Below are 17,190 nucleotides of genomic sequence, written 5' to 3'. Positions count from 1 at the left end.
AATAGAAATTTAAATATTTAAAGATTTATCTATTATATACTATATACTAAAAAAATAAAGTTTAAAGAAATTAGGTTTTTTTTATTTTAATATAATTAATAATAAAGTTATAAAATAAATTAATTATATTATATATTATAAAAATATTAATATATTTTATAATTATATTAAGAATATTATTTAATATTATAAAAAAGTTATAATTAAAGTAAATTTATAAATTTATTTTTAAAAAACTATATTTATTTAATATATAACTAGTTTTACTAAAACTAAAAAATACTTAATAATTCATATTAATTTAATTAATAATTAGATTAAAAAATTTAAGAAAAGATTTAAGCTGAATATTTTTAATATTATAAATAAATTAAATATTATATACTTTATTTCTATTAATATATAAATTAATTAATAAATTAAATAATTTATTTATAATATTATTTAATATATTAAAATAATATAAATAAATAATATATTTAACTAGATTGTATATATCTAGAATTATATTAATTTTTATTTATATACTAATATATTTAGATTATTAAAATAAATAATAATTACTAAGTTTCTTAAGTAATTTAATTAATATTAATATAATTAAAAAATTTAAATTTAAATTTTCTATAGAAATAATAAAAACTTTTATAAAAATTCTAATATTTATAAATTTTAAATACTTTAAAGATATAAATCTTAAAGTTATAAATATAATTATAATTATTATTATAATTAAAATAGTTAAGGTTAAAATACTAATAAATAATTTAGAAAATTAAATTAAGAAAATATTTTATTTTTAAATTAATAATAATTTAGTAATTACTATATTTTCTTTTAATATAATTAATAATTTTATTAATTATATTAATAAATCTAAATATTATATTACAAATAGTAGTAATAAGATTAATATTTTTTTAATAATATAATTAATATTTATATTAAAATATAGAACTATCTATTAGTTTTTTATATATTATAATAATTATTAATTTTAAAATTTACTTTAATAATTCTAGTAGTAAGACTAATAATTTTAATAAAAGTAAGAATAATAAAATCTTATATAATTATTAGAATAATTAAAAAAATAATTATAATTATTATTATAATAATTGATTTTTAAGAAATATATATATTATAATTATTAATCTAATTATATTAAAATATTATAAATATCTTTTTAAATAGTATAAATATTATATATTTTTTTAACTTAAATATATATTTCTATATTAATTTATATATATAAACTCTCTATATATTAATACTTTTTATATTAAATTAATATCTAAATATATATAATAACTAATAATTAGATTTATTAAAAAACTTTTAGATAATCTTATTAAATTATATAATAAATCTAAGAATACTTCTAGTAATACTTATTTAAATAAAATATATATTATTAAAATTAATTAATCTAATATATTTTTTATTAGGAATATTAAATTTTTAAAAGTTCTTATAATTATAAATATTAATATTTTTTTATTTTAGAATATTTTATATAAATATTTATTTTATAAATTAGAATTATAAAAAATATTTTTATTATTTTTTTACTAATTCTATAATTAAATTAAATTAATATAAGAAAAATATTATTTCTAATATTTTCTTATATATTTAGTACTTTATAATAATATAAACTAAATTAAATATAATATAATTATATATTTTAATATATCTAAATATTAGTTATTTATTTATAATTATTAATACTATATTAATAAAATTAATTATTATTTTTATTTTATTAATAAAATTTTTTTTAATATTATTAAAATTAGTTCTAGTTATTAAATCAAAAAATTTATAAATTTTAAATTATATTTTCTTTATATTAAAGATTAAACTAAAAATATATTTAGTTTTATATTTATTTATATTATAATTAAAGTATTTTTTATTAAGAATTTTTAATTAAATCTTTTTATTAAAATTAATATAATTAACTATAAAAATATTATTCTAGATATTTAAAAAGCAGATTATAGTTATTTATAAATATAATAATTTTATTATTATAATATAAATTATTATTAAGATTAATAGAACTAATATCTTTATATATATAATTTAATCTATAATTATTTTATTTTATTTAAAAGTCTATATATTAATTAAGATTTATAAAAATCTTTCTAATATTAATTTTATATTTAAATTATATAATAATACTAGTATTTCTTTATATACTTATCTTATTAATATTAACTTTTTATTTATTAAAATAGTTAATAAATTAATAAAGTTAATAACTTTTAATTAATAAACTTAAGTTAATATTCTTATAAATAATAATTATATAATAATATATCTAATAAAAAATAATATTATTAAATTAAATTATTTATCTTTATATTCTAGAAAATCTTAAGTTAAAGATATATTTTTAAAAAATCTATATTTTAATATTATTAATATTTATTATAAATATTAGTATTTTAGAAATAAAAAAATCTATTTTTAAATTCTTTAAATCTTTATTTTATTTTTTACAGGAAGCTTCTTTATAGAAATTATTTTTTATTTTTTTATATTTAATATAATCTTTATTTTATATTACTAATATAAATAAAAATCTTATTATAAAATTTATAAATAATATTATTATTTATATTAAAAATAATATAACTACTTATATATTTCAAAAAGTCCTTATATTATATAATATTTAGATAATATTTAATAATTTTAATATTAGTATTACTAATATTCTAAAAAATTATTAATTATATATACTATTTAAAAAGACTAAAAAAATTAAATATCTAAATTAAAAATTTATTATATTCTATAACTTGATTAAAAAACTATTAATAAAATCTTTAATTTTTTATACTAAATTAGTAAAATATTATATATTATTAATTATAAATTTTTTATATATCTAGTTTTTATAATATAGAAAATTATTAATAATAATTTTGAAAAAAATTATTATTAGTCTTTAGAAAATAAATTATAAAATTAAATTCAATTTATATCTTATTTCTATACAGAAGAATATCTTATATATAATTAAAAAATATTTATATAATAATAATTTATTTTATATAATTAAATATATTATCTATAATAGTTTTACTAAAAAAATTATAATTAATTTTAAAAATAATAATTCTACTAATTTTTATTCTAGTAAAAAGGATATTATAAATAATATTTTTATTATTATTTAAAAAAACCTAATTATATCTTTTTTATTTTATAATTCTTAATATTTTTAAAATTATTTATAATAATAATCAGTATTAAGAATATAATAAATATATTAAAAAATTTAATAGTTTAGTTATTTACTAAGATTAAAAATAATTATATAATTATATTATTTAATATATTTATAGAATAAGATATATTATTATAAATTATATAAATTATTTTAATTAATTATTTCTTTTTTTTATATTATAATTATAGATTTTATTACTTTATTTTTTATAGACTTAATTCTTATATTTTTTACTAATAATTATTAATAGATTTATTAAATAAATTAGTTTATATTTTAAAAAATCTATATAGAAAGTAAAACAGTAGAGTATTATATTAATTAAATATATATAAATATATAACTAGAATATTCTATATTTTTTTATTTTTAATAAAAATATCTATTTTATATTTAAGTTTTAAAAACTCTATTTTTAAAATTATAAATTAAATAATTTTATAATATTACTACTTATTTACAGATAAATAACTAAAATAAATATATAATTTAAATAATTAAAGTTATAATTTATTATAATATTATCTAAAAATATATATAATTTTTTATATTATTATTAAATATATCTATAATTAATTTAATATTCTTAGTTATTATAGAGAAATTTCTATATAAATTAATATTTAATATTTTTTTTTAATAATTCTAATATTTAATTAAGATAATATATAAAAAGATTATTCTAAATTATATTTTTAATATTTTAAATATTTTAAATATTTTTATTCTAGATACTCTAAGAAAGATCTTTGATATTATTAAAAATAATTAGTTAAATATTAATAATATTAAGAGAGATTCTATTAATCTTATTATTTTTATTATTAAATAATCTAATAAGTAAATAATCTATTTTAGAATATATTATTTATATATTAAGATTATTATTTCTCTAACTACTAGTAAAAAAAGTTTTATTATTATATTAAAAAGAAATATAATTATTCTAGAAAAAATATTATAACTAATATTAATAATATTTAGGATTTCTTATTATATTTTATTATTAAAAAATTCTTAAATTTATCTTTATTTATATTATAAAATATTTAAATAATAATTATTATTTATTTATATTATTTACTTCTGGTAACTATATTTATTTATATTTATATTATAATTATATTATACTAATTATTATAATTATTAAGAAGAAGTTTATTTAATAATATATTAGTTTTTTCTCTATTATTAAAGTTATTAATTAATATATTCTATTATTTTAGTAATATAATTAGAATCTATTTATAATCTTACTAATCTTAATTTTTATAATTAAATTTTTATAAAATTTTTATAAGTCTAGGATAAAATATTTTCTAATAATAATATATATTAAAAAGTTAAAATTATTTTAATTAAATATATTATATTCTAAGAATAATATTATACTCCTATAATTTAATACTTAATTAAATAAAAAAATATAATTTTAAAAATAATATATAAATATATATCTCTAATATTAATAATTTTAAATTATTTTATTAGTTTAAAGAATCCTAGTTCTTTTAAAACTAATATATTTAATATTATATTTTTTTATTTTCTTATTTATCTATATACTTTTTTATTTTTTTTATTTTTTTTATTTTTTAGTATTTTTATATTCTTTTTTTTATTTTATAATTTAGTTTATTTATTAATTAACTACTATATCTATTATCTATATCTAAGAAAGGTATATATATAATTATTAATCTATATAAATATTAATCTTACAGAACTAGTATATATAGTATTTTTTAATTTATCTAAGAATTCTGTTATTTCTTTCCTCAGCTGTCTTTCTTACTGTTAAGCAGGCAGAATTCTTACTCGCCTGTCCTAGGACACATCCTCAGTTGAAGCCATCAATTCATCATCATATTTCATCATCTTTCCAGCCACACGTAACAGAATTAAGCAGAAATTAAACTAAATTAGATAAAAATTAAGCCGAATCAGGCAGAAATCAGGTAGAAATATTCTATTATCTTATATTATCTTTATAAATAAGCTTAATTACTGAGAAATTTAATCTACAGGTTAACTGTTGGTTAACCTGGACAGAAATATATATTTTTTATATCTAACTATTAACCTGCAGTTAGGTATAAGATTTTTGATTAACCTGACCTAACCTGGCTGTTAGCCACTCTAACTAAGTTATATAACCTGATAAAATATAAATACTGTAAAATTATATAGATAGTTCTTTAATAACTAAATCTACAAATTATCAAGGCTTCATACTTTTCCTTGCCAAAACCGCTAGTTTCCACAATCTTTCTACTTCTTTCTTATCTCTAGTTCAATAATTAGTAACTATTACACTAATCTATGAAAGAATTATAAATCTAAAGACAATGAATAAAAATATATCTTTGGTACTGATATTTTTAATTTCTTATATTAGTTTAAAAAATTCCAGTTTTTCTTATTTAAAGTATATTATATTTCACTTTATACTTTTTATTATTTTTATACTGCCTAGTAGACAGGATTCTTACTTAACTATATAGAACATATTTCCTAAATATTAATTTAGCCACATGTAATGATATATATTTATGCTATAAATACTACAGATTGAATAGATAAACATAATTAGTATTTTCAAATAAAAAATTTATAATTTTGAAAATAAAATAATACTATTTACCTCATAATTTGAAGATATAATCCAGATAATCAAAGTGTCAAGTTTTCGCTAAAGAATCCAATAGAAAAATTATTCTTCTTTCTCAGTAAGGAACTACTGCTATATATTCTTATCAATTAAGTCGCATATTTATATCCTCTAAAGCAGCACACGAGATCTCTTGCATAATTCTGCCAAGGCGGGCGCTTCCGGCTCAAGAGTGGCCGAATCTGCTGAGATGACCGCAATGCAAAGCAACAACGCATCTAGCTACTGATTCACTCTTGGAAGCTCAAACTCCAAACTCAACATCGACAAGCTGTTGAACAGAAATATACAATACTGAACCTCTTACTTCCCATCACTCGGGTACTCACAACAAGTACAGCATGGACTGGGATCGGAGTAGAAGGTTTGGCTGAAGATCCTCCGCCATGCATCAATCAAGACTAATTATTATTCCTTTCAACATAGGTTTGATGACCACCGTGGCGGCGAGAGCTATCGCCCTGCTGGCTCCCGGGGTTATATTCGTCGCAGTAGATCGCCCTCTCGAATTCACTCTCCGCGTCTTGTTGCGGACACCTGGGTTCCCAGTAATCGGACGTATGGCCGTGCTCGTAGTCGGTCACCCGCTCTCAGGCGTCGTTCTTCACGTAGCCCTCCTTTTTACAGTCGAGACACTGTAATGGGCCCTTATTCGAAGACATCCTCTCCAACCAGACGCTACTCACCGAGGCGGGAGGGCAGAAACCGATCACCCCCTCAGCTACTCTGGCAATCAAGATCCCCTTATGGCGGAGAGATGGCAAGGGGACGAAGCACACCGAGAAGATTGCGAGAACCGTCCCCTCCCGGTCAAGATTTTAGGCAACCCCGTAGAGAGCGTCCTTCTCTGCCCACCGATAAGTATGCAAAAGCTGAACTCTCTGTCCGAGATGGCAGCGGTCGCATGCCTCCGCTGCCCCGACCACGCAGTCCTTTACATCCAACACGCAGAGAACGAGTTTCAGACATTGTTACATTTCAGAAGCGATTATCCCCATCTGCCAGGGGCGATCCATCCCCAATGCGCACATCGGCCTCTGGTTCACTTCCAAACTCGAGGCGGTCTTCTCCGATTAATGAAAGACCTGGCACATTTCCTCACCAAATCCGGGATCGGTCCCCCTCGCATTGTACTCCTTCTCGATGTCATTCGAAACATTCAGATCTCTCAAACCGCCGGGATGCCCGTGTACGCCCGAAAGATAAAGCCAGTCTTGAAGAAGCTAAACCTATGTTGCCTGCCATAGAGCAAGCGAACATTACGGAGAGACGAAACCCAGATAGAGCCGACATGCGTCGGTCTTTCGACACTGCAGAAATCTCGCAGACGCCCGTTTTGTACTCCGGTAATGTACCAACACAGCCGAAAGCATACAACTCCATGCCAACGCAGGCGCCACCGTCCGGCCCTTCTCATGGCCTCAAAGCCTTACCCCAGCAAATTCGCGGGTCGAGCATATCCTTACTCTCAGCTCCAACTCGGCCGCGTGGCGGTGCTAACTTTAAGGAAAACCCCTGGACAGCATCGACAGCGCGCCGTGGGGGTCTATCCGCTGGGCTTCATGGAGCCCCCCCGACTGGTCCGCGCAGTAGTCTCTCCGCTACAGGTTCAGTCGTTGAGTCCAACCGACCCTCATCTGGCAGACAGAGCAGTGTTACCGGAATCACTCATTCGCGTCTACAGAGATTCTCTAGCCAATTATCGGGATTACGCGCAGTTATCCCCGAAGGCAAGCCTCTCCCATTGGGTCTTGACGCCTCCATCGAGAAACGTCTCTCCCTGTTAGAGACGGACAGAGATCGGCTTGTTGAGCAGGCTACTGACAATCAGCGCCTGAATCGTCTTGGTGCCCGTGACTGGGATAGATTAGACAGGGAAAGCTCCATTTGTGCGCTGAAAAGCGAACTGGCAGAGGGGCATTTGCAGCGAATCAGTGATAGCGACAGCATGCATATTGGCATGACATTCTGAGATAGTTTAAATCGGGGATCTTGTTTCTCAGCTCTTCGCACTATGATGCTTCCTCTGGAATTGTCCTGCAATCTTCTTTCAGGGAATCTTAATCTGCAACTGCCTTGCTTGTTACACTGCCATCATTGCTACCAAACATGTAAACCTGCCTGATCAAGGAGAAGCGCTTGGAGGTATCTTTCCACATTGAGAAATAGGTGAATTGTACCCATCTCAATGATGCGAGGTTACCATAACTATCCGACAGAGAAATATTTGTACCAGGCAATCCCAGCTTTTCAAGGGCTGTCGGACAGATTGTTATATTGCCAATGGTCTATCTAATCTATCGAATGGGGTTTGTTTGCGCACAATCCAGCTCGCAGTACCTACTCTTTACTCTTCCGTGATTGGTGTCCCGTATTGCTGTGCTGTATTACGGCATCATGTAAGTGTGGGGCGCGCCCTTTATGTCGCGCGTAGCTTGCGGCTTCGTGTCAACATTAAGTTATCTACCATACGTACTAAGACAAAGTTCCTTAAGTTCTTCTTTCAGAACTCCCGTTCACAATTCATGATTATTATCCTTTAAATTCACTTGTCTCTCTTCTCAGATACACTTGCTATATCTCAAATCAAACTAATTTTCGTCGGATTTTCTGATCTCACACCATGAATATTTTCAGGTTGTCCGGTATGTACCAGGGCGCCCTCAAGGAGCAACCTCGAATCCTGACGCAGCTCAAACTAGCGGATTTCTCTCATCTTGCATCCATCTTCATTCTGTTGCATAAAATGAAGATATCGAGTGTGAGTTAGCAGCATATGTAGGCTTGCGACGTGTCGTTGACCATGGTAACAGAGCTGCTCTGGGTTGTCATTCAAGTCGCAGGTTCTCTACCTGATAGTGTTCATTACACGATATCTTGGTGAGTCTCGCTACTGACAGTTGCAACAAATGAACCTAACCCAGAGTCTTGATTTCAGATTTGTTCTGGGCCTTCACCGACTCCCTTTATAACACCACATTCAAACTCCTGTTTATTGGCTCTTCAGCTTATATCATTTACCTCATGCTTACCGAGTACAAACCCACGCATGATCCAAACCTCGATACTTTCAAGGTGCAGTACCTTCTCTGCTTCAGTGCGCTTTTGGCTGTGTTGTTTCCCCACGACTACAGTATCTCCGAGGTCAGTAACCGGACCCCAAGCATTGAGATTACCACTCAACACGTCATGCAGATTCTTTGGACATTTTCCATATGGTTAGAATCGGTTGCCATTCTCCCGCAGCTCTTCATGCTCCAACGTACTGGGGAAGCAGACACTATTACAACACACTATCTTTTTGCGCTAGGTCTGTACCGCGCTCTCTATATTCCAAACTGGATCTACCGGTACTATGCGGAACGCCATTTTCAACCCATTCCAGTCATCGCTGGCATCCTTCAAACACTGCTTTACTCGGACTTCTTCTACATATACTATAATAAGTGATTTACCTCTGATACGCAGCCTATCGTCTATATTAACTGACTGTTGGCCCAGGGTTATGAAGGGTAAAAAGTTCTCACTACCAGTCTAATTCAGCTCCGGTGCAAATTGCCTTCGGCGAAGGACATAGGGCTTGGAAGAATATTACCGAGTAGCTCGATACGTGAAATTTCATATATTGTTAGCCAGAGTGGTACTCCATATCCTCGACGACGAGCGCGGCTGCGGCTTGCCCAGCATAACCCTGTATCAATAGAGATTTAGAACATCACCCGTCAACAAGGTACTTTTTTCTAGTGTGTCGTCGCCCATTAACGGTGCCTTCACTGTAGATTCTGGGTTCTGGCTGACCTCGTCTATCATATAATTTCCTACTCATGGTAGTCAGTCTGTATTGCGGAAGAGACCATGGACTTTCTATTCCCACGAGCACAAGACACCAACGACGCGATTTTTACAGAGCGAGACCTGTGTCGTGGCTCATGAAGGATAATAATACCACCACAATTTCAATATCATTAACGCACATAAGAACAGGAAAATCAGAGCATTGGACTGAACTTGAAAATAAACATGACACATGACTAGGGAATAATGCGCACAACGTGCCAATAGCCTAGTTTTGTGCTTCCTGAGCAATGTGGAGAGCCAGGACAGATTGTATCCTGTTCATAAAGGTCCAGCGAACTTCAATAGCTTCGCTGACCAGACGGTCCATGTGAGGAAGCGTAGCCTGCGCCATAGCCGACTTGAGGTGATGAAACTGACATATCACTCTGAAAGGGCTCTAGAGCCCCGGAAACAGACCCTGGAAGATGGCTCAATGCTCCGCCTCCATATGAGCGTATGTTAACTGAAGAGATCGGTTGTCGTTCATGTATGCTCCGCTGACTGTCTATCCATGGACCATGATTACCATGACTATTGAATTGACTGAAAAATTCGGCCTGGGATCTATCCAACGACAACTGCCCGTTCAAGCTGGAGTCGCGCCTCGATATCGGTGGTGAAGGAAGTGTTGGGGAGCGCGGCACTGCCTCCAAACGAGGAGAGCTCCTTCGTGAACTAGGTGGCGTCAACCGTGAGCCTCCTCGACGCACTTGGCAAGTTGGGCATATTTTGACAAAGCGTGAGATAAGCTCTTTCGGGACCCTTTAGACATTTGGAGGAGGTTCCTAGTGGTTAGACTGCGTTTAAATGCATGGAAGGCTTCAGATGGCAATGCAGATGAGTTGGGACATCGACACCGACACCGAAGAAGCCAAAGCTAGATGAGAACTGCGTTTCACATACCACGAATAGATCTGTCGAACTTGAGCTGAGGTCTTGTCCCTCCCACCATGTTGACATTGTTGATGTGCCCTGGTTAGTATTTTGAATAGCTTCTCTCGAATTGCCACTGGTTTCCCTTCATGGCAAATCAGCCTCGTATACTGTGCTGGCGTACACGAGTGAGTATTTGGAAGTGGCTTGGTGATAAATAAGAATACTGACATCTGATACCCCAGGACCAACGGCTTGGAGCTTGAACATCTTCTTAACCCAGAACCTAAGATAGTCTTAGCAAGGAATTATTCGGTAAATTCGACATGAATCTGAGGGTGCCAGTGCAATCTCTCTAGCCATGTCATGAGGCGAAAGTCGGTCTTACCGAAACTGAGCTGATTCTATAGCTGTATCTTTGGGGTCCAACAGCACTGTCTTGATGTTTCGCGCCCTTTTGGCATGGATCAAAGCCTTATCTTGCTTTTTGACGGACAGATCATCGACATAGCTAACAAGCGTGATCATGAGTATCACTGTGACATGCCATGGTATCAAGTCTCTGGGGGGATCAATGAAAAAGCGCACCTCTTCATCAATTGGTCGAACTCCCTTACGTTGGGAAAGCCTTCCAACGGTGGGAGAACTGGCTCTGAAAGCATGGTGTGCTCATTGCTGGAGTCTTGGGCCTCGATTTCTGCATCGCCAAGTGCTTCGCGAAAACTGAAATAACCAGGTGACTGGATGTAGCGCGAATGAGATAGATACTGTGTAGGATGCTGCCGCAGGGGCACATGGTCAGGCGTCGAGGAAATTGAATGCGCTGGTGAATGGTTACTCGAAGGAAGATGATGTGTGGTCGAAGATAAGCCAGCATGACTAAATGGAGATGCAAATTGCGGTGTGAATGGATGAAATGATGGTTGGCTAAATGTGAAAGCCCCTGATTCATTTACATTGAAGTCATTATTGTCGATATGGCTGTATGGAAGTGGTAGAGCCATTTGGTGATTGAAACTGTAGCTATCATGATTGTCATTGCGTCTTGTAAAGCCACTCATTTTGATATGAAGCTGGTAACAAGCAAGCTAGAACCTTGAAAAGGCTAATCTGAGTCAATATAGTAGGTTTGGTGATCCGGCCGCGGCGAAATTATCCAATGGTTTGTCTTTATGAGTATGGAGCCAAAAGATCTGGATGATTAGATAGGAGCTCCCTGTCGAGAAGCTCTTCAAATAGAAAAGTAGAGAAAGACTGTGATACGCGAATAGCCCTGAAAACACACTCCAGAGTCAGGGGCTTTGTGGTAGTTCGAACAAGAAAGAGAATGAAGCTCCCGAGATCAATCTAGGCCGGGAATTCAGCGACAGTTAAAGGATGGGGGAAAAAGCATCGAGTAGACTGAGACTATTCTCAGTGAGCTCCGGCATAATAGCTCCAGTGTGACTATGTACAAAGGTTTGCCACTACGAGATGCGTCCAAACAAGGTGAATTATTTGGCAGGGATGTAATTGAGACGACTCGTCTGTCTTGCCTGCCGAGACATCATCAACTCGGTATGACCCTGGGAATGAGAGGGTGTCCATTTGCTTCTTTTTGATTGCATGGAGTGCTCCTGGCAGCTTTGGAAACTGAAGAAGCCAGGGAGGCATAATCAACGAAGTCGAAGTAGGGGTACAGCAGGGAGGCAATAGCAGTCAGTGCAACCATTTGGAACATTGGGCGAGGTTCTGTAAGCGTCTGCTCCTAGCTCAAGGTACCGAATATAGTCAAGACATGCAGCAAGATTCTTGATAGTCAAAGAGATCTGTCGTACGTACAAGGTTCAAGCATGGAGGGCATAATACTAGGAGGAGCACAGAGAACATGGACTTGGGTAATGCACACGTAGATAACAGGGGTCACAGGAAGACGGTGGAAATAGGCGACAGAAGTGGAAAAGCAGCCTTACAGGACATCAAGCACGTCAGCCACGGGTGCCTCTGGGCGATCGCCCCGGAACAAACCTAATTGTCTGTATATTTTTTTGAAGGACCCATATAGACATGATTCAAACATGCGTAGCACACACTATTCAGCGTGTCTTCTGAAAACTTGACCGCAGTGTTTGTGACCGTGGCCTGAGATAACTTGAACTTAGTACAAACTTCATGTACGAATGAGCAAATGTCATTTCTCCCTTCTTTTTTTACCAGACACCAAGTAGATCAAGCTGTCGGACGAGAAGTGAATCTCGAAGATTGAATCTGCTTTCCATCCTTGTCGATCTCCCTTACTTGTCCCAGTACGAGGCCCAAAGTCGTGCTGGAGGCTAATCAAGGCAGACAACTTTCATTATAGGCACTTTAAGCGCAACGCACGTCTAACTGGTAGCACGAGGGCGTATCTAGAAAGAAGTGAAGCTAGTACAAGGCGATTCATAGAGGCCATAGGTAACAACGTGTTCCTAGAGACTTGGCCGTATGTCTTTTAAGTAAATCCCTGAAAGTAGGGAAAGTAGTCCAGCATTGAATGCCCTAGAATCACAAAAACACTTTCGAAAGGCGCGACTTCACCACAGCCCTAGGGCTTCATCAGCGCAGTGATACACACGCTCGCTGTTTCTAGATGGCAATGCTGATATAACTGATGATGATGAGGATGATGATGATGAGGATGATGATGATGAGGATGATGATGATGAGGATGATGAAGATGATGATGATTGCACCCGAAGAGAACGCCCGTTTCTCTCTATGGTGTTCCAAATGCAAGCTTAGATTTGATGTGCATATTTGCCGCTTTTGCTATCTTCTAGGAGCAAATGAAAGGTGTAATGCTACTAGGTATTACTCGGACCCTGCAAGGTTTGAGCCCTTGGGTACCTACCCGGTATTCCAATGCCTAGCCCACTGTCACGAGCGCCTATTGGTCGTTATCTGCCCACGACTCCCAAGACCTAGCCTTTGGAAGGTTGAGAGATTTCCACATGGGTCAAGGCGATAAGGGACCGTGCCAGGTCGATGCTCAAAGTACGAAGTCGCGGGTCATGTCCATGGTCCAGGGGAAGGAGTCCGATCGGGAACCCCGAAATCTGTTTCCTTGAGGAGGGAGAAAAAAACACAACAGAATCATCTCATATCTAACAAATCATTCTGAGAAGGAAGTACTAAATGTTCAACCTGTCCCGTTGATTCATGAACCCCCAACCATGGGGATCTGATCTCATGTCTCTCAGCCACCAGCAGCCGTATTCCAAAGCCCGGCGCTGGTACCGTACTTACAACGTAGAGCTTCCCTGGGGTTCATCAAACGCATGAGGCATACGAGTCGAGCATGCAAGACAATAAAAAAAATCCAAGATTAACTAGTCAAGTTCTGAATAGCTGTAGGCGAAAGCCACGAGCCGCGCTGGCCGAGAGGAACAGGAGACAATTCTTCTCATGCAGCTAACCGGAATACTGCATAAAGACAACCTCAAGGGCAAAATAGGGCTCATTCAGGGTTCCCGTCCTTTTCGTTCTCCCGCCTTTACCCCCCCATAATTCTTTGCCCTTCCCTCGTTGCTTTGCTAGTGGTCTTTCGGGGTCCTTGTACTGTACCTGTGCTTGGCTGCTCAGACTTACCGAATACTGCATCACCATATGTATGATCCCATGTACATGATAACAAGCTGACTCTTTGTACATACAAAGGCTGGGCTGGAATTTGACAGCAAATAGCCTTCAACTTGAGTTGGCACGCCATCATGTCCTTGGATTGTCCAGATGTCATGAGGATCGGAGTTAGGGAACCAGGTCGATCAACACTCTGTTCTCATGGTGAGAATACATCGACCTCATATTGCCCATGACGCCGCCGGGTAGTGTACATATAATACCGTCTTGCAATGAATTTTAATCGTTGCTGATTCTATTATTACGCATTTCACAGTGCTCTTGAGAGTATATTCATACGAGATATAGTTTGCTCAGCTCTACTCGGCTGTGCTTATCTGTACCCGAACTCTGCTCAATGGTATTGCCTCCGTTGGTAGAGTAATGTATGTGCCCTACACCGCGGGCCATCAAACCCCCGGGACCTTTTCTTCTCGATGTGTCTCACGTGTCTTTTTGTGACAATATTGTCGCGGAGGTGCGACTCAATCTTGCGCAGGCTATTGAATTTATCTATCCTGTATGAACTACACAGCAACATCCTGTAAGAAAAGGGTAGCGAGATCTGGCCTAGAAATAGGTGCCACTACACCAGCCCGAAGCTGAGACAAGACTGTACACTATGATAGCTGGTGATGGGTGCAGATACTCTGAAAGCAAACTAAATCCTCCTCAGTACACCGACTCCACGTATAGCTCCCAAGCACCTGCCTGGCCCAGCCTCTCGCGTCAACGGGACCGAGGGACAGGGCTCTTATGAATTTGAAACTGGGGCGGAACTTGGGATCCTCGCCTGAAGTACGCGAGCCGAGTTGACATGGCTACAGTTGAATCATCAAAGTTCATGTGTGCGTTAACAGTTAACGGCTGGCCCATACTAGGTAGGAAGCTCAACCTAAGACTGGGACACTTCTAACTTAGAATCTTTGCTGTTTGGCTCGGATTGGTAAGTCTTGTCACACACAAACACTACAAAGTACGTACGGTAGGCAAGGTACTGTGGTGGTGAGGGGCGAAGGCGCCTTCCTGGCAACCTCCCTTTTCGCTCCACCTGGTTCTCCTTCTCCTCCCCTCTCCACCGCAGTTTTTATGGGTGACGATCATCATCCTCAGTTAGCAAATTAATACGACATCTTTCCAGTCTCATTCGGTAGTTCTTTCAGTACTCGTCGTTCGACCAACCCACACCCTGACCGGGTATGGGTCGGTGACACCTCACGAATATCGATGTCTCACGGATAATTTCTTAAATCCAGCTTTAAATAATGATAACTCAACAAGTTCTTTTTAAATTAGTCTAAAACTAGGGGAATATATTTTTTAGATACTAGTTTACATATAAATGATAAGTCTCTTAAAGAATAAGGTTTAAGTCTACTGTTTAAATATTATCTTAGTAAATTTTATTCTAAAAATCTACTTTTTTAGTATAAATTTTCAAATATAATAGTTATAGATTTAGAATCTGAATTATAAATAAAACTACCTATACTTTATATCTTAAGGAAAAATCAAGTTATAATTTGAGTTTAAAAAGGTATTAAAAAAATAAATTATTATATTTTAAAAAGTACAAAGACATCAAGATTTCTTGATTATATTATATATATATACATTTATAAAGTAAAAGATTTAATAGATAAATGATATATGATAACTTATATTTAAAAAGTATTAAAAAATCCAATTTATATATAAATACTATACAAATTAAAGTTATCTGTAAGAGGTCAATATTTGTGAGGTGTCACCGATCCATAACCGGTCAGGGTGTGGGTTGGTGGAACATCGAGTACCCATTAACGTAATCGGTAAGCGAGTGGCGCGTGTAAGCCAGCGGCGTAGAGCTGTATTTAGTATTAAATATAGATATTTTGAACTTATATAATTCAACAACAAGAATACATAAAAATTTTAAATAAATATATTATAGAAATAAGTATATTAATTCCTTATAAATCTTATTTAGAAATATCTATATCTTTTTTAAAAGAAGTTATTCTAGAAAAAGAATAAAATACAAAAAATACACTGTATTTTTCTGTATTAAGTCTTATTAAGCTTTAAATTAGAAATCCTTGATATGAGTACTAATTTATAACTATATAAAGCTGTATACAAGATTATATAGAATAATATCCAGAATTGGTCGAGATATAAGGGATTGAAAATTACTATTTTATATGGGAAATGCAGCGCGCCGCTGGCTTACACGCGCCACTCGCTTACCGATTACGTTAATGACGACGGCAATTACCAATCACAAAGGAGAACAGACGTCATTGGAGGCACATGTACCATGGTCATTACAAGTTATTGTAAGGCGGAAGGAATAAAATGGCAATAGATTATCCGAGTTAAATTAATGGCTCATAGGGGGGTATTGTCGCAGAAGCAATATGATCTACACTCGAAGCTGAATCTTCTGCATGTCACCGAAGGTTTTCGCTAAGCCTAGAGACGCAATATGCAAAATCGCTCGAGACCATCCATCAGAACATGATATACGTTTGTTGTACCTACCTATCTGGAGCTTTAACCTCATAGCCACCTCTGGAACCAATCAGATGATTGGCAACCATATGAACTTTTACGTGTGGGGGAACATAAATCAAGGCCAATGCCTCGTACGCCAACGAACTTCATGGCTTCCGAGCTCACAATAACACTTCCAGACTTGACTTGGTGTACAGTACATAGCCAAGCAAGATTACTCGGAAGTATTCGCGTGACGTAAAGAGAATATAGAGCCCGCAGGAATCCCTCACCAGTATACGAACAGAGTCACATGTACGTGCTTTTTATATGCGCTTTCATAGATTAAAGTAGGTATAGGATTTGCCAGTTCATTAGGGACAAATTACCACACATTTCTTCGTAACGTCGTATAACGAGCATGGACCTGGCGTCATAAGGCCCTGAAAAG

The 17,190-nt window shown here is 33.4% G+C and overlaps 3 protein-coding genes across 3 annotated transcripts; 2 read left to right on the top strand and 1 right to left on the bottom strand.

Moving 5' to 3' along the window:
* The first annotated feature begins 6,131 nt into the window (after nt 1–6,131).
* On the top strand, nt 6,132–8,255 carry BO97DRAFT_400405 (uncharacterized protein). Its single transcript, XM_025694291.1, has 2 exons — nt 6,132–6,282; nt 6,345–8,255. The coding sequence occupies exons 1-2, from the start codon at nt 6,260–6,262 to the stop codon at nt 7,888–7,890; spliced, it is 1,569 nt and encodes a 522-aa protein (XP_025546483.1). The 5' UTR covers nt 6,132–6,259; the 3' UTR covers nt 7,891–8,255.
* Nucleotides 8,256–8,386: 131 nt separating this feature from the next.
* On the top strand, nt 8,387–9,649 carry BO97DRAFT_378820 (ER lumen protein retaining receptor). Its single transcript, XM_025693134.1, has 6 exons — nt 8,387–8,563; nt 8,621–8,679; nt 8,732–8,798; nt 8,857–9,062; nt 9,114–9,364; nt 9,420–9,649. Exons 1-6 carry the CDS (start codon nt 8,542–8,544, stop codon nt 9,454–9,456), a joined length of 642 nt encoding a protein of 213 aa, XP_025546482.1. The 5' UTR covers nt 8,387–8,541; the 3' UTR covers nt 9,457–9,649.
* A 316-nt stretch (nt 9,650–9,965) lies between these two features.
* BO97DRAFT_464039 (integrase zinc binding domain-containing protein) lies at nt 9,966–11,689 on the bottom strand (the record flags this gene model as incomplete). The annotated part of the gene is made up of 5 exons (XM_025699481.1): nt 9,966–10,517; nt 10,659–10,798; nt 10,860–10,914; nt 11,017–11,139; nt 11,217–11,689. 5 exons carry the CDS (start codon nt 11,687–11,689, stop codon nt 10,055–10,057), a joined length of 1,254 nt encoding a protein of 417 aa, XP_025546481.1. The 3' UTR covers nt 9,966–10,054.
* Nucleotides 11,690–17,190: the final 5,501 nt, after the last annotated feature.

The sequence above is a fragment of the Aspergillus homomorphus genome (assembly GCF_003184865.1).
Source record: "Aspergillus homomorphus CBS 101889 unplaced genomic scaffold BO97scaffold_69, whole genome shotgun sequence".
Lineage (NCBI taxonomy): Eukaryota > Fungi > Ascomycota > Eurotiomycetes > Eurotiales > Aspergillaceae > Aspergillus > Aspergillus homomorphus.
Note: the sequence above shows the minus strand (reverse complement) of the source record. Positions and strands in the feature narration are given on the sequence as shown.